The following is a 25,038-nucleotide window of genomic DNA, read 5'->3' as shown; positions in this document are numbered from 1 at the left end:
CTGAGCTTGGTGGTGAAACCATTTCATTCCTTGTGCTGCGCCCAGGGTAAATGTAAACTCAAGGCAGCCGTGGTACCATATTCTCTGCCTCACTGTTTAAAAAACAAAGAAAAAACAAACAAGAAAACTCCTGCTGATCTTTCCTGTTCCCAGCCTGACCCCCGCACATGCCACATTCTCCAGCCCCAAACCCAAATCCTACACAGCTTATTCCGTCCCTTGCACCAGTCTTACCTCTTCTAATTTAGTCTGTTTGCAGGGAAAGGAAAAGGTTAGGCCAAGAGGTAATTTCTTCTGCATCAGTTCTTTGGTCTTCATGAAATCTGCCAGACAGTCAGCTACGTATTCAAACAGCTGCAGGGAAGAGAAAGCATAGCACACAGGGCTAAGGTCATCCAGAAACTTGGTACCAAGGACCACCTTCACAGAGCCCCCGGCCTTGGTACCTCTGTGCCATTCCCTCGGATGATTTCATTGGGTGTTGGGTAAAACTGACTCTCCATCTGGACATTTCGTTTCCCCTCTTCAGAGACTTGTACCTTCAAGACTCGAAACTTGGATCCTCCAAGATCCAGGGAGAGAAATTCCCCATTTTCTATGAAAAATATAAACCCCCAAAAGTTATCATTTACTGAGAGTCTGCTATACACAAGCTCTGCATTAGAAGTTGGACTGTGATAAACATGAACTCTCACACCCCCACAAGCCAGGTATGCCTGTGTGCCAAGACTCTAGAAGTGTGACTGTTGATTTGCACCCTCCCAGTGAAGGGCAAAGTTGGGGTGTGACCCAAGTCTGCCTGCCTCTGGCGCCTCAGCCGTGCCCACTGGGAATAAATGTGTTCACTGGGAGAGGGGAAATGTGAATGCACTTTTGGCAGGCGGTAATAGAAATGTGCCTTGAGAGACTTCTCTGGTGGTACAGTGGATAAGAATCCGCCTGCTGATGCAAGGGACACGGGTTCAATCCCTGGTCTGGGAAGATTCCACATGCTGCAGAGCAACTAAGACCACGCACCACAACTACTGAGCCCACGCACTGTAACTACCGAAGCCCATGCATATAGAGCCTGTGCTCCGCATCAAGGGAAACTGCTGCAATGAGAAGCCCGCACACCGTAACTAGAGAAAGCCTGCAGGCAGCAAAAAGACCCAGCACAACCAAAAATTAAAAAAGAAAGAAAGAAACGAGCCTCGAGGATGGAGCTTATTCTGGCACACCACAACCACCACAACCAGGAAGGGAGAGTTGATACTCCACAAAACGCAAATAAGGCAGAAAAGACAGGAGGATTTCAGGGAAGAGAAACCAGCTTCATACAAGCCTCAGTCTCACGGACAGAGAGAAAATACTCTAGGAGGGAAGGGAGACAAACACCTAATCCTGGCCCTTAAGGAGCCAAGGATGCTTAATATTTTGGGCCAGAGTCATTCCAAGAGGAGAAAATGTAACATGACCTAGCCCAGTATAAGACAGATGCTATTAATAAGATGGTAGAAATGACACACATGTTGGGGTGGGTGGCCCACCCTGATGACTTCAACTCAGTCATCAGCATCCAGCCAGCCAGAATTCCTGCCTAGGACCCTGCCAGTGTCTTTAGCATCAGCCACAGATACGGGATGAGAGCTCATGTGTGCAGACCCTTGAACCAACAAGTCTTTGTACAAAATTAACTGTGCTGGAAAACTGGCTGCACATGACCAGGCATACTTCATGACATATACCCAAGGCATGTATAAATGAAACTCCATGCACACCAATCTGGTCACCCAAATGGCCTTTTTTTGGTACCATGTGACCCTAGACACAGCTGCCTGAATCTAAGGGACCAGCTGGCCATTCGGATTCATTCCTTGTAAAATGTGAAATAAAACACAGAGGGAAATTGCTAGTAAAAACAGAAATGGAAGTGTCCTGCACACCAGAGATCAGCTGGTAGCCAAGGTGGCCGCATGGTACGCTGAAACCATAGACATTGGGCTTTCCTGCCCTGGCTTGTGCTATGTCTGGCTTGTGCCCCTCTTCCTTCTCCACCCTCTAGTGCAGCATCTCCCAAAGGTGCACAGGGACTGAACAAGTAGATTTCTGGAGATTCACGATCTCCAAGGGGAGAAGCCTGGGAAACTGTATATTTAGGAATTATCCCATTGAAGTGAAAGTGAAGTCGCTCAGTTGTGTCTGACTCTTTGCAACCCCATGGACTGTAGCCTACCTGGCTCCTCCATCCATGGGATTTTCCAGGCAAGAGTACAGGAGTGGGCTACCATTTCCTTCTCCAAGGGATCTTCCTAACCCAGGGATCGAACCCAGGTCTCCCGCGTTGTAGGCAGACACTTTACCGTCTGAGCCGCCAGGGACGTCCCCCAGGAGCTCAGGCGAGTGTGGAACCTTTGCCCCAGTGCAGACGTCTGGGGCCCTCAGCTGATAACACAGAGGCTGCTGGTCTCACCCACAAGGCTTAGCCTCCAGGCAGCCTGGAGGCAGAGGTCAAGAAGAGAGGCCACTGGAGAGGGGCCTAAGGAATCACTGACACATTCAAATCACAAGATGGGCACTTCCTGCCCCCCTTCCCTTGTGACTGGTGGAGAAGAAGGCACAAATCACAACCATGCTTTTAAGGCTCTTGTAAGAACAGTCAAGTGCAGCTCCCCGACTGACAGCTGGGAGGTAACTAAGGCTCTATCAGCTTACCCGCCTCAGGCAGGTGCAGATGGAGGAGGGGAAACTAGAGAGTGGGCCAGCTCTGAAGGATTTCTTCTGGAAACTGCACACATTTCAGAAATGGAGGCCCCAAGAGATTAGGAAATAATCCTAAAATCAGACCAGGAGCTCACAGGAGCTCCATAGCACTTGGGACATCTTGGAGAGTTTCGAGCATTCCTTGTACATGACCTCATCTGATGCTACCAAACCTACAAGTTGGTGGACAAACTGGCCACATCTCTTTTACTAATGAGAACAGGGGTACAGTGGTTCTGGGACTTTACAAAGGCATATGGCTCCACAAGGACTCTGGGCCCAGGGACCTCACTGCTGCAGAATCCCTGGTGAGACCGATTGTGTTAGTGAGAGGAGACCATGAAGACAGGAGGTGGCATCTCCTGGCCTGATGAGGAGGTAATTTCTAAAACTTGGTCAGTTTCACTTCCAAACCTTCCTGAAGCAGCCAGCAGCCTCCAGACCATTGAAGGCCACTTTCCCTTGCTTCTGGGGACACACCTCCACAAGAAGAGCCAAAGCACTGGAAGCCAGGAGGACTCTGAGCTGGTGCTCCCAACACACACATACCTTATGACCAGGTGCTTCTCTGAATGGCCCCAGAGGACCCATCAAGGACCCCAGTCTTCTCAGCATTCTCAAAGAGCAGTGTCAGAACTCAGCAGAGATTTCAAAGCAGGACTGTCTCTCTTCAGAGCTTGTGTTTCTCCACATGGTACAGTGCCCATGCCGCACAACCCCCACCAGCGAGGGAATGGGTCTTTCCCATCACAGTTCCCAGGAGCCTCTCACATGGCAGAGTCAAGCAACTTTGGCCTATGTGTTCTCCCAGAGGGGCCCAGAGCCCTGCTAATCCAATCAAACATCCCCGAGAGCTCCCTAAACTTTAGTCCTTGCTCCCTCGAAAGCCCCAAAGCCCCTGCTGGAGCTTGGTTGGAGCACTGGGACTCTGACATTGGGGGTAGCCCCTTGGCCCTCATTGCTCTCATCTGAGTTGGGGATAAGAGCTCCACCATGGGGTTCTTATGGGGATTGTATGAGACAGCGAGTCCCTAGCACTGCATGACCACAGGAGGTGTGTAGTAGGTACCAATTTCTTTCCTTCCTATGGCTTTACCCAGAGGCTGAGAGTAGAGCAGTTTGATGGCAAAATAATAGTTCCCACAAGATGTTTACATCCTGATCATGGGTCCTATGAATATATTAGGTTCTGTGACAAGAAGGAACGAAGGTTGCTGATAGAATCAAAATTGTTCATCAGTTGGCCTAAAGTAATCACAGGGTTTTAAAGTATGCAAGAGGAAGGCAGAAGGGTCAGAGTCAGAGATCTGAAGATGCTACATTGGGGCTTGAAGATGGGAAGCGCATGAGCCAGTGAACATAGGAAAAGCTGGGAAATGCAAGGAAACAGAGAGACTCTTCCCTAAAGCCTCCGCAAGGAATGCAGCTCAGCCACATCTTGATGATAGCCCTTGATTATAGACCCATCTCAGACTTCTGACCTCTGGGGCTGCAAGAGAATAAATGTGTGTTGTTTAGAGCTACTAAGTGTGTGCTAACTTATTATAGCACCAAGAGAGAACACATTTTACAGATAGAAAAATCAAAGCTAAACATTTTGCCAAAGGTCAGTGATCAATGACAGATCTGGGCCTAGAACTCAGGTTTCTTCAATTACCATTTAGTATTTTTTCCACTATTCTGTCTTCCACTACTTGCTATCTGTAGCCCAGAACCTAGGTACTTAGGAGTGAAATGCCATTTACTATCCGTTCTGCAAACATTTCAGGCCTAGTCTGCATCCAGGACTATGCAGCGCCAAAGCACTGTTTGAAGAAGATGCAGACTCTGCCCTCAGGTCGCATTGGCCCCGTGGCGAGACTCGCATACACAGCAGGGTGACAAGCGCCTAACCCAGCATGGGTTGCTTCCCAGGTGGTCAGTGATCTCTACACTCAGGTGGGAAGGCCAGGTTGGTGTTCATAAGGGGAAGAGTGTTGGGATGCTCTAGCAGGAGAGGGAACAGAATGTGTAGGGCCAAGGCAGGCAGGGAGAAAGCAAGATGTATCGGAACTTTGGCTCCAAACTTTTGATACGGAACATTACTGGAGTCGGGAAGGTGGGATGGGGGAATGTGGAGAGAGGGCTTGGAGAGGTAAGCCAGGAAACAGGAGACAACTTCAGGTACCCATCAGCCAAAAGGGAGCCAGGAGGAGCAGTGTCCCTGGCCGCCCCCAGCCTCACTCACCCGAGCCATCTGGAATGGCCCTGACGAAGGTGGGCAGCATCTTCACCGAGGCTGTGGGGTTGGTGTCCTTCCCTAGGCCCTTCTGCATTTCCGCCTGGAACCGAGCCATGATGTCCAAAAGGGTCTCATCGGAGAGGCGCATGTGGTACAGGAACCTGTCCACCTGGAACAGAGTGCAGAGTGATCAGGGTTGGCTGCTGGGGGCACCTGCCCTCCATTCAAGGCTATTAATTCCCACTCCAGGCAGAAAGCTGCATTCCTGACTTAGGAAAGCTTCTTCTTCTTCTTTTTTTTTTCTTTTTAAGATTTATTTATTTACTTTTGGCTCTGCCAGGTCTTCGTTGCTGTGTACGGGCTTTCTCCAGTTGCGGAGAGCAGGGGTCACTCTCCAGCTGTGGCGTGCAGGTTTTTCACTGTGATGGCTTCTCCCGAGGAGCACAGGCTCTAGGCTGAGTAGCTGTTGCTCATGGGCTCAGCTGCCACACAGCATGTGGGATCCCCCCGAAGCAGGAATTGAACCCATGTCCCCCGCATCAGCAGGCAGACTCTCAACCACTGGACCACCAGGGAAGTCCCTGGGACAGCTTCTTGATATGGATCTCCAAAGGTCCCTTGCCTGACCCCTCGCTGAGCTTAGAAGAACAGAATTGAATGGAAAACTGAGGGGTGAGGGGTAGGGACTTCTTCCTCTGAAGGACAAGCCCTGAGGAAAAAATGGTTCCCCCACTTTTCTGATGGGACAATAGAGGGGCAAAAACAAGAAGGACTCGGTTTCTAATTCCTAGTTCAAGGTCCTCACCATTTTCCCATTGGCTCTCCACTGGAAGAGACTAGCTTATAGAGTGAATCTTACATTCCAAAACAGGGAAGCTTTCTTTTATGCAGTGATAATAATAGCTATTTACATGTCTCCCCTTGTTTATGGGCTGCTAGGAAGCTCAAAGCCAAATTCAGTTTCCAAGTACAATCTCTGAAAGTGAAGTTGCTCAGTCGTGTCTGACTCTTTGCGACCCCATGGATTGTAGCCTACCAGGTTTGTCCGTCCATGGGATTTTCCAGGCAAGAATACTGGAATGGGTTGCCATTTCCTTCTCCAGGGTATCATCCCATCCCAGGGGTCGAACCCAGGTCTCACGCATTGTAGGCAGACGCTTTACCCTCTGAGCCACCAGGGAAGTCACAATCTCTGAAGTCCAGTGCTTTAAATTTCCTTTTTAACTGAGGTTGTTCTAACTAAGATGAAATTTAATTTTTAAAGCCAGCTCAAATTGCTATTAGAAATTAGTGGATGTCACTCACATAATCAGAAAATTGTGACAAAGGACAAACGCCCCAATGGAGGAAAGATATAAAAATTATTCTTGCTGTACACAGTCCATTTTAAGGTAGGAGTCACATCTTACTACCTGCCTCCCCATGCTAACACGAGTCACTCGGTGGTATGGCTTGGACTCCCAGGGTTCGCTGGGTTGGAGAATCAGAAGGGACAGTGGGACAGGCGCCTTGTAGTGCCACCCTGCTTTGTATAATGAACAGCCTCGCTATTCATCCAGGTCACAGGAAGGCTTGATCTGGGCACATTCCTGAAGGAATTGCTTCCCCACACTTTTCCCTAAGGCTAAGAACATTGGTTGCAGTCTGAAAAATACTTTTGTGTGTGATACCTCATCTAATCTCCAAGATATCCAGTTGAGTCTCTTGCATTGTGGGCAGATTCTTTATTGTCTGAGCCACCAGGGAAGCCCCTTGAGGCAGCCAGGTAAGGCCAAAATGATGGCTCCTAATTGAGAGATGGGGACTCCAAGGCTCAGAGCCATTAGGAGAGCTGTATGTCAGGGGCAGCACTGGGACTGTAATTCCTCCATGTTCCTCACTCCAATGGCCTGCTTTTGCTTCACAGCTTTGTGCAGGACCCACGAATCCAACAGACAAATTATACCAAAGCCAGGGGTCACATGACCTTTATCATAAGACAGGTACCCAGCCTTCAGCCAAGCTTAGAGGGCAGGCATCTCAGTTCAGTCCAGAGCCAATATGGAGTCCTAAGCCAGTGAAGTGGTCCATGGCTTTTGGGAGCCTGGGGGCCAGAAAGAGGCCAGAAGACCATCAGAGAGCCATTAACAAAAGAGGACAATTGGGCTGTCAGCATATTTGAGGAGATAGGATGGAACCAGGTCATGCTTCATTAAGGGCTTTCTGTTCGCTCGGAGTCTGTTTATGACTAATTGGTTGGCACAGCAACAGACAAGGAGACAGCCGACAGAAAGGACATGACCCAAGTAATTGGGGCTCAGAGAAGGGTGAGATGTGCCCCTCAGGAACTAAACTTGCTCTTTTACCACCCCAAGGCCCTTCAGACAGTGGCCCTGAACCTACTGCTCATTTCTTCCCATCCCCAGAGTATAATGAGCTTCTCTAGGCATTCCCATAGCATCATCCTTTGTAAGTAAGGAATGGTTTTGAGACCCTTTGGAGTCATTTGCCAGCTGATGTTTAAAAGAGTCATTCAGGACTTGGGGTTACTACTCCTGCTGTTTCAATAAGTTAAAGTTATGTCCAAAAAAATGTCAACTGGTATGGCTTTCTTGTTTTGTATATATATTTTTTATTTTCCACAACACCTGGTAAAGTAGCTAGAAAAGAAGAATGAAACCTATGTTGGGACAACAATGCTATATTTTAAACCCAAACAGGTGATTTGAGGACTGTATAACCAGCAACACACATTGCAGGCACCAAAGAAGGTACCTGAGGGCCTACTCAAGTGAGTCACTCACTTGTGAGTCACTCCAAGCCTACTCTTGGAGTGACTCACAAATCATACGACATGAGATATTTTCTAAACAAAAGAACCAACAAGTAGCACATTTAACATACAAAGAGCAAATTCAAAAATGTAAGCTCAAAGCTGCTGAATTACAGAATGTGGGAGCTGGAAGGGACTTTACAGATCACTTAGTCCAAAGGTCCCATATTATGAAGCTAGAGTCATAAAATGGTTCAACTCTTGGACCCAGTGATTTCACTTCTGGAAACCTACCCTTAGGAAACAATCCCAAATATGGAGAAAATTAAATGCATGCCTGTGTTTAACATAGAAATACTTTAATTGGCAAAAAGTGTTTGTGAAAGTAGCTGAATGTCCAAAAAGATGGGGAAGTTTAAATTATGGCATATCCAACTTGATTGAATATTGTTATTATTTAGTCACTAAGACTCTTTTGCAACCCCATGAACTGTAGCCCAATGGCTCCTCTATCCAAGGAATTTTCTGGGCAAGAATATTGGAGTGGGTTGCCATATCCTTCTCCAGGGGATCTTTCTGACCCAGAATTGAACCCACATCTCCTGCATTGGGAGATGGATTCTCTTTTTAAAATTTTATTTATTTTTTAATCGTGGCAGGTGGATTCTTTACCATTGAGCCACCAGGAAAGCCTGAACAGAATATTAGAAAGGTCTTAAAATGATAATTATGGAGAAATCTATATACATGGTTACGATATAACAGTAAGTGAAGGACACAGATCCAGAACAATATGCACCATATAACTATAAAAACATCCACTGTGAAAAAAGACTACAAAGTCTTCCACATGGCAAATATGACAGTGTTTATGAGAAGGATGGGACTAAAGGTAACATCTCTACTTTTTGCAATGTTGACTTACTAAACTGTAAAAAGTACACATAGAAAACCCTAGCCAGTCCTCTCTCTTATAAATGTACAATCTACAGGTCAGTGACCAAACTCAGCTCAATGCTATCCCTAGGTCAAATAATGCCAATGCATGGAATTGGAAAAGCAGCTGTAAGAGTGGTTTCTCCTCTCTCTTCTTATCTTCCCTCTCTCTTTCCCTTTCTTCTTCCTTTCTGTTTTATTTTCATTTTAATGTTGGTATAAGCAGGTTTCAAAAATCGTCCCAGGTTTTGAATACTAACACTTGCGGGCAAGTAGGGCCCAGGATCTTGACAACTCTCAAGGCAGGAAGCACAGAAACTCTGGAGGGGACTGGCTGCTTGACCAGGAGGGAGAACGAGCCTGTGCCTTTTGACCAGATGTATTGTCACCATGAGGAGGCTGAATGAGTTGTTCTTTCTCTAAACCTGTGACTCATCCAGGCAGCTCATAAAACCTTGCTATGCCAGACACCTGCTGGCCCACTCACTCCAGGTGGCTGGAAAATGTTCCTGAATATCCTTGCTCACCTCACTCTTAACTTTCTCCCCAGAGAGAGAGGGGTCACCTCCAGGCCTTGACAAACACCGATCCTCCTCCCAGAAGGACCGAGAATAGACTGTTGGAGGCTGCGTACCTTGCCTCCTGGGCCCGCACCTGTGCTGCTGGACAAACACGTCCAGCCTGATTCCAGGGTGTGACTAAAGGTTAACCACCACAACGGGGCCCAAGGAAATGAAACTCATTTGCTAGAATTGGAGGTATAGAGGTTGCAAAGGCTCCCCTTGGGGGCTGGAGAGACACCATGCAGCTTGCATCTTGATTAAGAAGTAAATGAATTCTTAAGCAGTGCTGTTTAGCACTTTTCCACCTCCTTAAGCTAGTAGAGGGCTCCATGAATCTAATTGATAAATGAAAAGTCAGATAACTTAACTCTGACTGATTTACAATATTTCCGGAGAAGCAAGTCAGCTCCCTAATGAATGTAGGGAGGGAGGTTATCCCACCCAGTGCAGGAGGGCTGCCCAAAGGTGCCATGCTTCCTTCCTTTCAGTTTGAAAGGCTAGGAAGCATCATGACACAATGGAAAGAATGCTGGAGGAGGAGTCAGAAGCTTGGGTTTAATCCCTACTCCACCTTAAATACCTGGGTAATCTTGGCTAAACCAACCTACTGGCAGAAGGAGAAGAGGAAAACAGAGGATGAGATGATTGAATGGCATCACCAACCTGATGGACATGAGTTTGAGCAAGCTCCAGGAGTCGGTGATGGAAGTCGGGAATTGGGAAGCCTGGCATGCTGCAGTTCATGGGGTCGCAAAGAGTCAGACACGACTGAGCAACAGAACTGAACTGACCTGCTGGGAGGACCTCTGGTCTCTAGATTCTTGTGCCCAGAGCCCTGCCATTGGTATGGCTAGAGTGGCAGGCTGGCCTCATTCCAGGCTGCCAGGAGAGAATGCTGTTGGCCTCCAGCCTTGGCAACTTTTAATCAGCCCACCTTGGAATCAGTTCCATAGATAGGTTTCTTGGGCAAAGTGGCAAAATAATGCACATCATTAACAGCACACACACCCCTGGCAAACAGCACATACCAATAATTTATATTTTGATTACTATACGTGGAATCTCACACCCCTTTTGGTGTTTGCATTTATATCTTTTCAAGCACGTGAAGAATCACGTGAATTACTTCTAAAGTTCTCAAAGTCTTTAAAAAAACAAAACAAAATGATTCTCCTTTGTATCCCTCCCTCCTAAACATCTCTCACATCAAACACAATCATCTCCAGGCTTTCTACAGACTTTCTCCTCATCCCCTTCCCGTCTGGTGTCTGCCAGGAATTTCTGAGTGAAACTGAAGGCTCAGGACACTATGCAATGTAAGCTGGTGGGAGATTTACCTCTTTGTCCCCTTCTGTGAGTTTTTTTTTTTTTTTTTTAACCACTCCTGTGTCCCTTGTGCCTACTCTAATAAGCTCTCTTAAATCTTTTTACACGTAGGGGCCAGTTTATCAGGGAAGACAGAACCAGGTGTCAGCTCTGAGAGTGCTTACCTTCTTGATCTGGTCCTCCTTCAGCTTGGTGAAGTAAAACGCCATCAAGTGTACCGCAAACATTTTCTCCAAGTATGGTTTCTCCTGAGGTGAGCAGAGGTTTCCGTGCCGTGTTACTCCCACGTCTCTGGAGAGCTGCCCACTTCCAGTCCAGCCTGGAGGCTTCCGGGGAACTAGGTGCTACAGATTAAATACTTGTGGGCTGCTCAGTTCAATGATTAAACTTCGCCCCCAGTCTCTGGTCCCTCCCTCCAGCACGCACTAGATTGTCTAATAGGAGGCTTGAGGTGGTAGCTGAAGGTTGGTGGAGGGCAGGCAAGGGGTGAGTTGCTTGAGTCTTTGAGAACTGGGTGTCACAAAATCTCGTTGCTAAGCAACGTGCTCAAGCTAGTGCCCCACCAAGCCCACTCAGCTGAGGAAAATCTTCTGAGGAGTTGACCATTAAACAAAGCCAACTCCCAACCGGCTGAGCTGCTCTGCAAAAGTCTAGTCCCAGGCTTTTCTCTTCGGTCCTTTCTTCTCAACACAGGGACGTAACTCTTGGATCCCTGCTCTTCTAGAGCACTACCTTAATTAAGACTAAGTATTGCCCTGGTCAGAGATTTCAAGAATGTTGGGGCAAATTCCTTCATTTGTGACAGATCAAGATCTCTTAGCTAACAGCCTGTGGTAATGGAAAAAAAAATCAATAAAGGTTTATCTTTTCAGAATGGCAAGCCAGAAAACCTTGATTTCCCAGATAAGGAACTAGGGGGAAAATATCCATGAGAAGGAATGAAATCACCTGTATTCATTGTACTCACTGTGCTATTGGCGAGAAAAATCGAAGTCACAAGCAGGAAATGTCTCAGACCACTAGGATATTTGGTTCATGTATCTCACGCATCATACTTGATGTGAGAAGGGCCCATAAAGGAGCCAACATATGGGTACGACAGACCTTGCATTCTTCCTAGAGTCGTTGGTCAGCTAATAAAACCAACAACAATGTTAACAACAGTAGCTAACATGGATGGAACACTTACTATTTCCATTTTATAAACGTGAACACTGAGGCCCAGGAAGGTTAATTTACTCAAAATCACAAAGCTTGCAAACAGTACAATGAAGAATCGAATCCAGGAGTTTCATTTCAGGGCCCAGCTTTTAACCAATACATAGCATTGCCTTTCTTCTTTTTCCACATGATAGATGATTAATAGCTACTACTAGCAGCAGCGTTCTGTTGGGTTATTGTCAAGAATTCCAACTCCAGTTGACCCTTGAATAACATGGGGTTTGAACTGCATGGGTTCACTTATATGTGGATTTTTTTCAACAGTAAATACTACAGTACTCCATGATCCAGGGCTGGTTGAATCCTGCAGGTGTGGAATCGCAGATACGGGGGAACCACATACATGGTGGGCTGGCTGTTAACTGTTAAATTTTAGACTGCATGGAAGATCTGGTGCCCGTAACCTCTGAGTTGTTCAAGGGTCAACAGTACTCGGAAAACTAAACACAGAGATATCACTACAACAGGATCTTCCCAGTGGCGGGAAATGGCTAAATAAGGAAATTTCTGAGCATAAGGTCCCAAACACTAACCAAACGCTTCCTAAAATTAGCAACTGCCTGATGTAAACGACGGTCAGATGGGCACCCCAGTGTTTCTCCGCTCCCATAGGCACCTGCTCTACAATACAAAGGGAAAACACTGTTTCCTGGTCAGCTCAACAGCCTCAGTTTTGTTTGCTTTTCAGCAGCATAATCTCATTAACCAAAACAATTTCCAGACAATTGCCAGGGTGAGAACCTTCGACAGCTGCCTCTTCAGAAGGCATTGATTCTCCAATCAGTGCTCACTGCCCATCCATCATGTGGATAGCCACTAGAGGTCTAGCTTGAGCCCAGGATGCTCGATTACAATTACTCAAATGCTTTTCTCAGATTGATATAAAACCCTCTCCCAGACTGAGAAACTATCCTTTTCAGTGTATTTACCCCTCAGACTCTGAATGCTTTCAGCTCCCCTGTCATTCCTACAAGCAAGCAAAGGTTAATCTTCCGTTGTTGACACTCCTCGGCATGTGGAATTGTTGGTTTCCTGAGACAGATCGTGTTGTCCCTGAGTCTACACTGGCTGAGGATAACATCCCGGGCAGGTCACCTGCCCATGAGGGATAACAGCATTGTCCTAATTCCTTCATTGAAAAAGTAACCTCTGAGGTGCAGTGTGGCACCGAGATCATCGATCTACTCGACATGGGAATAAAGGGTTACGATGACTCGTGGACAAAAGGAACGAAGCTATAACCAAAGATCTCTGCAATCTTGTGGTTGCTTCTATGTGCCAGATAGGCAGCCTCTGGAATTTTAATCAGGCAAAAGACACCTGAGGATTTTCATCTGTTGTATCATTCCATTTTTTGATCTAAGCACATTAGCATCGATTCATACATTCCAGGTCTGAGTTGGATGACTAAATCAAGAAGCTTAATGACTATAAAGATCATATGTATTTGGAGTCATCTAGCTCAGCCCTCTCAACTTATAAAGACTGAATAATTAGATTGTTTTGCCATCCTTCATCTGATTATTTCAGTATGACCGTTGGAATTATTCACCCTTATTAGAGCTCTGTGGGGGACTTCCCTGGCAGTCCAGTGGTTAAGACTCCACACTGCCACTGCTGGGAGCACAGGTTCAGTCCCTGGTCAGGGAATTAAGATCTTGCCACAGCAAAATTAAAAAAAAAAAAAAAAAAAAAAGCTCCATGTAGCTATACGCAAGTCTTATAAGCACTTAGATTTTGCTTAAGAACACCATTTGAGGGTTGGCCAGCTAAGTGACAATTTTTTTTCTTTTTGTTCAGTCGCTAAGTCATGTTCGACTCTTTTACAACCCCATGGGCTACCCTGCCAGGCTCCTCTGTCCATGGGATTTCCCAGGCAAGAACACTGGAGTGTGTTGCCATTTCCTTCTCCAGGGGATCTTCCTGACACAGGTATCAAACCCACTGTTTGCTACATTGGCAGGTGGATTTTTCATGGCTGAGCCACCAGGGAAACCGAGTAACATTTCAGTGAAAATGTATTATCTGTCTGGCCCAAACCTTCCGTGTAAGAAGGAACTTTGACATCTATACACACTTCTGTTTCCATAGAGCTGGCCCCTAGGGGAAGGCCTAAAGACAATATCTACTTTCCTTTAAGTACTGAGCATAGCAGAAAGATAAGAAATCCAGCAGAATTTACCTATTATTTAGTAAACCCTTGTGTAATGTTTACTGGGTGTTTTACAATACTAATTCCCATAGCAACTATCATTCTCTTCTATTTTACAAATAAACAGGCACAGAGCCCGAGTGGTACATGGAATAGATATTTAAATGCAGGCAGTATGGCTTCATCTTCATCAAGAGGCTTTTTAGTTCCTCTTCACTTTCTGCCATAAGGGTAGTGTCATCTGCATATCTGAGTTTATTGATATTTCTCCGGCAATCTTGATTCCAGCTTGTGCTTCTTCCAGCCCAGCATTTATCATGATGTACTCTGCATATAAGTTAAATAAGCAGGGTGACAATATACAGCCTTGACGTACTCCTTTTCCTATTTGGAACCAGTCTGTGAAGAAAGCTGAGCGCCAAAGAACTGATGCTTTTGAACTGTGATGTTGGAGAAGACTCTTGAGAGTCCCTTGGACTGCAGGGAGATCCAACCAGTCCATTCTGAAGGAGATCAGCCCTGGGATTTCTTTGGAAGGAATGATGCTAAAGCTGAAACTCCAGTACTTTGGCCACCTCATGCGAAGAGTTGACTCATTGGAAAAGACTCTGATGCTGGGAGGGATTGGGGGCAGGAGGAGAAGGGGAAGACAGAGGATGAGATGGCTGGATGGCATCACTGCCTCGATGGACATGAGTCTGAGTGAACTCCGGGAGTTGGTGATGGACAGGGAGGCCTGGCGTGCTGCGATTCATGGGGTCTCAAAGAGTCGGACACGACTGAGCAACTGAACTGAACTGAAATGAACTGAGTGTGGCTTCAGGGTCCATGCTTATCCACTGTCCTCCACTGGCTCTTGCTAACCCGGAAGCAAAGCACAGGGGAAATACGGAACCCAAGCTAGGGAAACGGGCCCAGTGGAAAGTGCACAAGCCCTGGATTCCCAGTTTGGATCTGCCCTGTTTGAAGACAAAGGGTCCAAGTTTGAATGTGTAAAGTGTTCATAGTTCCCTCGGTGGTCATTTGGAAAATAAAAGTAAATGAGATCACATAGGAGAAGTCATGCATCCCACAGTGGACACGCTAAAAGCATCTCTTTAAGCCGTCACCTAGCTACATACCCCTTCTTAAAATTGCTGTTTCATCTCATCCCATTTAAGCCCTTAGGATAAGAAAATACATGGCAGCCCTTTCAGTACATTCAGTAAAACATAACTACAAACCATGATATTACTTATTTATGGAATCCAAAATATAAATTAGTGAATAAAACAAAAAGGAAACAGACTCACAGATATGGAAGATAAACTAGTGATTATCTCAGAGGAGAGAGAAGGGGGGGAGAGAAGATAGGAGTAGGGGGAATACAAACTACCATGTATGACATAAATGCAAATTTTAAAAAAAGTCTAAGGTGAAAGTTCCATGGCAGAGACTCCTAGAAAACAGTAAAGGATAATAAAGGTCTACTGAAATCATTATAAAAAAAGGGAGAAAGAAATGAGCTATGAGGATATATTGTATACCACAGGGAATGTAGCTAATATTTTATAATAACTACAAATGGAATGTAATCTTTTAAAAATTGTGACTTGCTAGTTGTACACCCGAAACTTGTATATAATATTGTACATCAGTGATACCTCAATAATAAATATTATTAAATAACTTGAATAAACCTAAAAAATATTCCATAACCAAAACCACTAAAAGTTACCAGTTTCACTTACTGGAATTATAGAAACAATTAGTAATTTTATAATTATTTTATTCCTGTTACTAAAGAAAACAGGTCTTGAATTCTGTCCTTGATTTTTTTTTTAACAATATGTACAAAGTTAAGATGCCCCTAATATAAGTCAGTCTGACGTGCTGGTATTCCACTTGCTGCCAAAGAATAAGAAAGAGAGTGTGTGAAAGAGCAAACTACCATAAAAGAAAGTCAGTGCAGAAACTTCCAAACTCTGCCAGCAGTTGCAGTTGCTATGGTGTTTCCATGCGAGCAACCACAAATGAAGCTGAAATGTTAACTTCAGCAAGTTTCAAAAAAATACTACTGATAGTTTATTTATTTATTTTTTTACAGGTTTATTCCTGACCCAAGAGCATCCAGGGAACACTCATGAAGAAATGAGCATGTATATTAACTATAGTTCTAAAAAAAATAATTAAATAATACAGCTCTATGTACAGTTGTGATAAAAATAATGTACAGTTGATTTCTTTCTTTTTTATTAATTTTAAAAATAGGTACATATTATACAGATAAATGATACCTAAATTTGAGTAAAGACAAAAAAGAAATCAACTGTACATTATTTTTTATCACAACTATACATTAAGAGCTGTATTTGCAAAATACATAAGCATGGCATAAATCCACACAAACAAGAGAACTTAACTGATTTTGGAAGACAGAAAGCTGACAGAGAAGATTAGCAGGGGAAACACTGATACCTAAGTGCCTGCAGAGAGTGATTCCACCAAGAAATGAGTAATGACATCTATAACTCTAGAACTGCTCAGAAACTGGAGGCCTTGATACTTCAGAAAAGCGAGAGGAGTGGAAAAAAGAGATTGGCTAAAACTGTATATAACAAGGCAATTAGGTCCCAGGTATGCTCCTCTGCCTAGAGCAATGAGTGACCATCGCATCCCACCCCCTAGAGGAGAACAGGTGTTTATTCTTTGGAGAGATTGAATCCAACAACCTCTGGACCTGGGACCATTAGGCACCATGGGAAGTGGGAATGAGGTATGAGACAGAAAATATGGCCATCAAATTAAACCCTCAAGTCAACAGTGAGACCCTAAACCACTTATTTCCAATTTCCACCACCAAATATTTATCTGAATATATCCCTTTCTTCCCCCACTGGGAGGAGTTGGGGAATCCAGTTTTTCTTCTGGTAAAATTAAATGACCTCAGATATGGAAAAGGCAAAACAGTAGAGAGTAAACAGACCAGTGGTTGCAAGGGGCTGGAGAGGAGGACTGAGTAAGGGAAGCACTGAGAAGTTTTTAGGGCAGTGAAGCTCTTCTGTGTGATCTGTAATGGTAAGTACATGACACAAGGGTGCTCGGGGCTGGTGCACCGGGATGACCCAGAGGGATGCGATGGGGAGGGAGCTGGGAGGGGGGTGCAGGATGGGGAAAAATAAAAAAAATAAAATAAAACAAAAAAAATACATTTGTCAAAATCCATACAACTTTATAGCATGAAGAGTGAATTTAATGTATGTGAATCTAAGAGAATACTTAGGAGATGATGGATGTAATGGGAATGACAAAATAACACTATTACAAATGTATAAATAGCCTCCCTGAAGGGGATGGGAAGAAAAGACACTGACCTGAGTAACTTTGGAAATGAGTGAGTCCTATGGTTGGTAAAGCTGCTTTCCCCAAGAGCATGACTTAATAATTCTGGAATCATACATGTACAGTCATCTCTTAGTATCTGTGGGGGATTAGTTCCATGACCCCTCAAAAATACCCAGGAGACTTACCCGATACCATTCACAAAAATGAACTCAAAATCAATACCTGAAGCCATAAAACTCCTAGAAGAAAACATAGGGGAAAAGATCCTTGACATTGGTCCAGGCAGTGATTTCCTAGATTAGTCACTAAAACACAGGAAACAAAAACTAAAATAAACAAGTGGGACTACATTAAACTAAACAGCTTCTGAATAGCAAAGGAAACAATCAATAAATTGAAAAGACAACCTATAGAATGGGAGAAAATATTCACAAACTATGTATCTGATAAAGCACTAATAACCAAAATATATAAAGAACTCATGCAATTCAACAGCAAAAAAAGAAAATAATCTAATAAAAAATGGGCAAAGGACCTGAATAGGCATTTTTCCAAAGGAGACATACAAATGTCCAACAGATCTATGAAAACATGGCCAATATCACTAATCACCAGTGATATGCAAACCAAAACCACAGTGAGATTTCATCTCACACCTGTCAGGATGGCTTTTTGAAAAAGACAAGAGATAACAACATTGGTGAGGATATGGAAAAAAGGAGAGCCTTGTGCATGGTTGGTGGGATTATAAATTGGGACAACCATTATAATGGAAAACAGTATGGCAGTTTCTCAAAAAAACTAAAAACTGAACTACCATATGATCCAACAATCCCATTCCTGGGTATTCATCCAAAGGGATTGAAATCAGTATCTCGAAAGCATATCTGCACACCCAGTTCATTTTATCTTTACTCACAATAGCCAAGATATGAAAACAGTCTAAGTGTCGGTCAGCAGTTGAATGTATAAAGAAGATGTGGTATATTTATACAACAGAATATTATATGGCCATGCTGCTGCTGCTGCTGCTAAGTCGCTTCATTCGTGTCTGACTCTGTGCGACGCCAGAGACGGAAGCCCACCAGGCTCCCCTGTCCTTGGGATTCTCCAGGCAAGAACACTGGAGTGGGTTGCCATTTCCTTCTCCAATGCATGAAAGTGAAAAGTGAAAGTAACATTGCTCAGTTGTGTCCAACTCTTTGCGACCCCATGGACTGCAGCCCACCAGGCTCCTCCATCCATGGGAGTTTCCAGGCAAGAGTACTGGAGTGGGGTGCCATTGCCTTCTCCACAATCAATCTGCATCAAAACCCAAAGCATTACCCATGTAAACAGAGCTTCCTATTAGCTTGCTGCTACTGCTAAGTCACTTCAGTCGTGTCCAACTCTGTGTGATCCCACAGACGGCAGCCACCAGGCTCCCCCGTCCCTGGGATTCTCCAGGGAAGAACACTGGAGTGGGTTGCCATTTCCTTCTCCAATGCATGAAAGTGAAAAGTGAAAGGGAAGTCGCTCAGTCGAGTCCGACTCTTAGCGACCCCATGGACTGCAGCCTACCAAGCTCCTCCATCCATGGGATTTTCCAGGCAAAGTACTGGAGTGGGGTGCCATTGCCTATTAGCTTAATTTACTTTTAAATAGGAACATAGCCAAAGACTACTAGACACTCAAGACAAGTTTCCAACAACAAAGGCAGAAACCACACAAGAAAGAAAAAGGAAACAAGAAAATTTAAGACAAAAACTATAATATCATTAGGTAAATAAAGAGATTGGTTGCATTCATGAAACAAGAACAAGATGATAACCAAAAATAAGAGTGGGAGCAGGGAGTGGGAGAGGAATTATATGACACACACAAAAAAATTCTGTACTTTTTCCTTAGCAAGAATTTTAAGCTCAAAATGAGAAATTTATCTTTGAGCCATAACTGATAAAAAGTTTATATGAATTTTTAGAGAACATCCTAATAAAACTTCAGAGAATAAAGATACACTCTAACAAATTTTCCAATTATTTTTGATAGTATTAAACTTTCATATTCTCTGGTTACATTTTACAGCTTTTAATTAGCTTTGCACAGTTTAAATTCTGCTAGTAAGATAATGGCCTCTGAGAAATACTATACTGTACTAGGACTGTCTGCAAATGAAATAGGGATAAGACATGCACCCATACATTGTAAACTTTAACAATACAAGATATGATATATTAAGTTGGTAAGGGAAGAAGAGCCTTACCCTAGAAAATAAGCATGCTCAGCTGCTTCAGTTGTGTCCAACTCTTTGAGACACTATAGACTGTTCCTGCCAGGCTCCCCTCTCCATGGGATTCTCCAGGCAAGAACACTAGAGTGGGTTTCCATGTCCTCCTCCAGGGGATCTTCCTGATTCAGGGATCTAAGCTGGGTCTCCTGCATTGCAGGTGGATTCTTTACCACCGAGCCACCAGGGAAGCCCAGAAAATAAGCAAGAAAAGCTAAAATCTTTGTGAAAACACATGAGTTCTAATATTACTAAAAATTAAATAGCAGGAGTCAGAACTGATAATTCAGCTGAAATAATTTATGTGAATTTATATATATCATTGGATAAAAAGTCACAGTATATGGACCAGGTGGTGATGAAATTAAATCATTGTGCAGAATTTAGGAGACTACATCACGGGAGGTTATTCTTCTATCACCACAAGACAGAGACTCTGCTCGTGGCTGACAGCCACCAAGAAAAGGCCAGTGCTGAAAGTACCTCCTGTCTAAGAACTCGGGACTGTCAGAATGCCAGTATTCTCAAAGCAACCTTCCTACACTGTTAGTAAGAATATAAATTGGTATAGTCACTATGGGGAACAGTTGGAGGTTCCTTAAAACACTAAAAAAAAAAAAAAAAAAATTACCATAGGATTCAAGGATCTCACTTCTGGGCACATATCCGTAGAAAACCATAATTTGAAAATATACCATGCACCCCAATGTTTACTGCAGCACTGTTTACAACAGGCAAGACATGGAAGCAACCTAAGTGTCCACTAACAAATGAATAGATTAAAGAGGATATGGTAAATATATACAATAGAATATTACTGAGCCATAAAAAAGAATGAAATAATGCCATTTGAAGCAACATGATCGACCTAGAGATTATTATACTAAGTGAAGCCAGCCAAAATATCAAATATCATATGATAATGCTTATATGTAGAATCTAAAAAAAAATGAAACAAATGCACTTATGTACAAAACAGAAATAGACTCACAGACTAGAAAACAAAACTTATGGTTACCAAAGGGGAAAGGAAGGGGGAAGAATAAATTAGGAATTTGGGATTAACACATTCACACTACTATATACAAAACAAATAACCAATGAGGACCTCCTATATAGCACAGGGAACTATAGTCAATATTTTGTTATAACCTATAAGAGAAAAGAATCTGGAAAAATATATGTATATATATGTATGTGTGTGTGTGTGTATATATATATAATATTATATATTATATTTATATTATAAATATTATTTATAATATATATTTTTATTATTAATATAATTAACACAACATATTATATTATAATTATATACTATAATTAATATATTTATATATTATAATATATATATAAAATATAAATGTATATAAATATATATATTTATATATATATAAAAAACTGAATCACTTTGCTATACACCTGAAACACAAGATTGTAAATCAACTATACTTCCATTTTTTTTTAAAAAATGCCAATATTCTCATAACAAGCCACAAAAGTCTTACCTTTTTTCTCTCAATTGCCATACTCCCCTTTATTCTTCTGAATTGTGATTCTTAGCAAATGTGTATCTGAATCTCTCCTCAGACGCAGACATTACACTGTTTATTGTCACTCCTCTTATTTTCAAAATAAAAAGGAACTATCAAATAATAAGGATGTCTCAGAAATGAAAACTCTCACAGAAAAAATTAAATCTTCAAGGGGTTAAAATTGGAGACATTGCCTAGAAAGTAGCCAAAAGGTCACGAACACAATTTTAAACACGGATTTAAAATTAATAACTAATTTATTTAATTAACTTATTAATAACAAAACAAAAAGGAATAATAGCTATATCAAAAGAGAAATGGAGAAAAGGAGCAATTTAAGAAAGCTAAATCCTCATCTAATATAATAAGAAATCAGTAGCTAATGCTTTAAAATGATGACGCAAGAGTTAGCAGAGGATGTATGTTATGCAGTTAATGAGGTAAATATGAGACGAAATAGATAATAGAGTTGAAAGTGATTGTGGTTTTTAAAGCTGTGTATGTATTCCTTTGACAAGAATTACTTTTAAAAAAGTGGCTTAAGCTTACTTGGCTTATGTGTATAGCTAGAGGTAAGTTAATGTACACAAGTGTGACTTAGGGGAAAGTTCTTACTTTCAAGGGAGCTTTGTTTTGAATTTCTATTATACAGTACTTTTAAATACATGTGATCAACATCTATTTATCAATTTTTAAAGAATAACAGTGAGTGATGAACATGTTAAGAAAATGAAAATGTAGCTGTTAAGAGGAAAGAAAAAGGCAATTTGTGAACATTACAAATTACTTAAGGGACTTTAAAAAATATATATGATCTCGACCTAATTACAAGCACTTGAGAAAAAAGCGATTTCCCAGCAGGAAATTATCAGTTTCGCTGCATTTTACAGGTGTGTCAAAAAGCAGTTCAAAGTAGTCACCGGGTTACAAGCCTTTACCAAAGCCTCTACCAAAGCCTCTATAAGCACCAGAGGCTTTTCAAGGGCCTGGACTGCTTAGGGAGCACTTGATATTGAGACTCTGGGCGGATTCTAGGAGTGTAGCCTAAAGGACTTCAAAATCGCCTCTTCAACCCAAATTTGCCAGAAGTAACTTCTTAAATTCAGTCTTCAAAGCCTGATCCTATTTGCAAAGCTTTTTTTCCCCTGTCTCTGGCATCTTTTTGCCCATAAAGACGACTGTCGCTTATCACCTCTATGTGGAAGTGTCCTACTATGTTGAGTGACAGGCTTTTAGATAATACTGCTAATTCAGAAGGATGTTTACAAACATTGCTATCTCTGTTCAAGTGTGTGTATTTTATAACCTTTGAAATACAGAAAGGAAATAGCCTAATTCATTTATCCATTTTCTTCTCTTATTAAACCACAACTTTTCATTATATACTCATAGGTTTGTTTCAAATTGGACAAAGAATGACTACATCATTACAGATTCCCAATTTCGAGGTGTTAAGAATCATTGGTGGTTCCTGATGATAGCTTTGTGATTCACAAGAAGTCATTTTTCAAAAGGCTCAATTCCATTTTGTAGATTCACATTTGTCCCTAAACACAATGTACAACGCTTTACAAGTCATTGGTTATTATTGTTAACCAGTAATGTATTAACCACATTTTACTAAGTTCAGTTCAGTTCAGTCGCTCAGTCGTGTCCAACTCTGCGACCCCATGAATCGCAGCACGCCAGGCCTCCCTGTCCATCACCAACTCCCGGAGTTCACTCAGACTCACGCTCATCAAGTCGGTGATGCCATCCAGCCATCTCATCCTGTCGTCCCCTTCTCCTCCTGCCCCCAATCCCTCCCAGCATCAGAGTCTTTTCCAATGAGTCAACTCTTCGCATGAGGTGGCCAAAGTACTGGAGTTTCAGCTTTAGCATCATTCCTCCAAAGAAATCGCAGGGCTGATCTCCTTCAGAATGGACTGGTTGCATCTCCTTGCAGTCCAAGGGACTCTCAAGAGTCTTCTGCAACACCACAGTTCAAAAGTATCAATTCTTCGATGCTCAGCCTTCTTCACAGTCCAACTCTCACATCCATATATGACCACAGGAAAAACCATAGCCTTGACCAGACGGACCTTTGTTGGCAAAGTCATGTCTCTGCTTTTACTACGTTCCCTAGATCTATACTGACAGAACTGAAGTCAGTATCTGAGTCTCAGTCCATATTCAGTGCTGATGCTGAGCTGAATCCACAATAGTTCAAGGAGGGTTTTCAGACAAGTGTTTCAAAACCTGTTAGAAAACTTCAAGAACAAAAAAAGTTGTGTTTTGGAAAGACTGAAAACAGGACCAGCTTGCCCATAAGGCCAAAAAGAAAGTGACACGTCCAACTTTTAGCAGAGAAGAAAGATTTGTTTTCACGGCGACAATTTTAAACATACGGCAGAGAATTAATTAGGACCACTCCAATTGTATTTTTCCTTTTTTGTTTCATCTGATTTCATCTTTCTTTAATCTTATTCTGCCTAACCACAGAGCTCTTTCCCCCCCAACAGACAGGACAGGTAAAAAGTAAACTATCACTAGTATTTATAAATACACTTTAGCTCAATGTTCAAGCAGCTAACAGCACCCCCTCTCCCCACCCCTTTTATTTGAGGCTTCACTAACATTTAAACTTGCCTGAGTTTGCAAGTGTCTTGCCTAAAGTGTCTTCTCTGACTTACCAATTCGGACTTCCAAACTGGAGAAAGTGGGAGAATTAATAACACGCTAAGTGACGTACATGGGCATGCGTGTGCAGTCCTGTCTGACTCTTTGTGACCCCATGGACTGTAGCCCGCCAGGCTCCTCCGTCTATGGGATTCTCCAAGCAAGAATACTGCAGTGGGTTGCCATGACCTCCTCCATGGGACCTTGCCGACCCAAGGATAGAACCCACGTCTCTTATGTCTCCTGCATTGGCAGGCAGGTTCTCTACCACTAGTAACACCTGGGAAGCCCAAGTGATGTATATCCTCACTTAAATATGAAACCAAATCCATTATCCAATTCAGTTCATAGTTATCTTTTGACACCACTTAGGCAAGAAAGGGCTATGTCTGCTACGATGTAAGTCACAGTGGAAAGCAAGTTCCATAAGTTAAAGTTGCTCAAACACAAAATATTAAAAGAAACATGCCCTTCCAGGCATTTCACTACTGATTATACACAAGTAAGGGAGAAAGATAGTCAGTGCCACCTGTTCAGCTTTTATTTCTATAAAGGCAAAGGTTAGAAGAATAAAGATTGCTATCTCAATTAAATACCATCTGAACTCTGAACTATTGAAGAAAAAGTCAGAGAGAGATGACTAACTGCAAACTTGGCTATTCCTTGACCCAAATGGAACCAAATCACTTTAATCCCCAGGCTGTAATCAGCCTCAACTTAGCAGTTGCTCAAGAAATAAGTTCTTCCAATGACCTAAGAGCTCAATTCACAGCCCAGAATGAACTCAAACCTTCAGGTTCCTTTATAAAACACTTCCTATATACCAGGACTTTAATGTCATGAGATGCCATTTAACATCCCAAACAACTCTAAGTAGGCATTACTAGCCATCTTTTTTGAATGTAAGGACCAAGCCATAGAGAGGGCAAGGTCACTGAGCTGGTAGTGATGACAGAAGCTAAACCACGGTCTGTCCAACCCCAAAGCCTGTGTCTTTAAGCTCCTATTAGCTGTGTCTCCAACCAAAGCTTAAAACACTACTGGACAAGTGAAGGCCGCTATGCATCAGACTGGCCTTTGGACATGAGAAGACCCCTCATTCCACGTGATATAGCCCACCAACTACTCCCATTCGCTTTCCTTATTCTATGACTTTCTAGCATTTATCTCTGAAATCACATCTATTAATTTCACATTCATTTGTGCTTCTACTCTATTCTAGGCACCATACATATAGCTGTGAACTATACAGACAACAATATTTGCCCTCATAGAGCTGACGTTGTTTATTTGTTAACTTATTCTTATCTGTCACCATACCAAATATAATCTCCATGAGGGC

At 42.8% G+C, this 25,038-nt stretch overlaps 1 protein-coding gene across 2 annotated transcripts in view; it reads right to left on the bottom strand.

The window, feature by feature from the left end:
- The window catches only part of HKDC1 (hexokinase domain containing 1), a 60,590-nt gene extending 49,719 nt beyond the window's left edge, over window positions 1-10,871 (bottom strand). Inside the window, exons 1-4 of one of the 2 annotated variants that reach the window (XM_059882599.1) lie at window positions 10,705-10,871; window positions 4,970-5,132; window positions 447-595; window positions 235-354 (exon numbers count right to left, since the gene is read on the bottom strand). In XM_059882599.1, coding sequence (XP_059738582.1) covers window positions 235-354; window positions 447-595; window positions 4,970-5,132; window positions 10,705-10,767 — 495 coding nt within the window. In that variant the 5' untranslated portion in view covers window positions 10,768-10,871. 2 annotated transcript variants of the gene reach the window in all.
- Between the last annotated feature and the right edge of the window lie 14,167 nt (window positions 10,872-25,038).

Source organism: Bos taurus, chromosome 28, assembly GCF_002263795.3.
Source record: "Bos taurus isolate L1 Dominette 01449 registration number 42190680 breed Hereford chromosome 28, ARS-UCD2.0, whole genome shotgun sequence".
Classification (NCBI taxonomy): domain Eukaryota; kingdom Metazoa; phylum Chordata; class Mammalia; order Artiodactyla; family Bovidae; genus Bos; species Bos taurus.
Note: the sequence above shows the minus strand (reverse complement) of the source record. Positions and strands in the feature narration are given on the sequence as shown.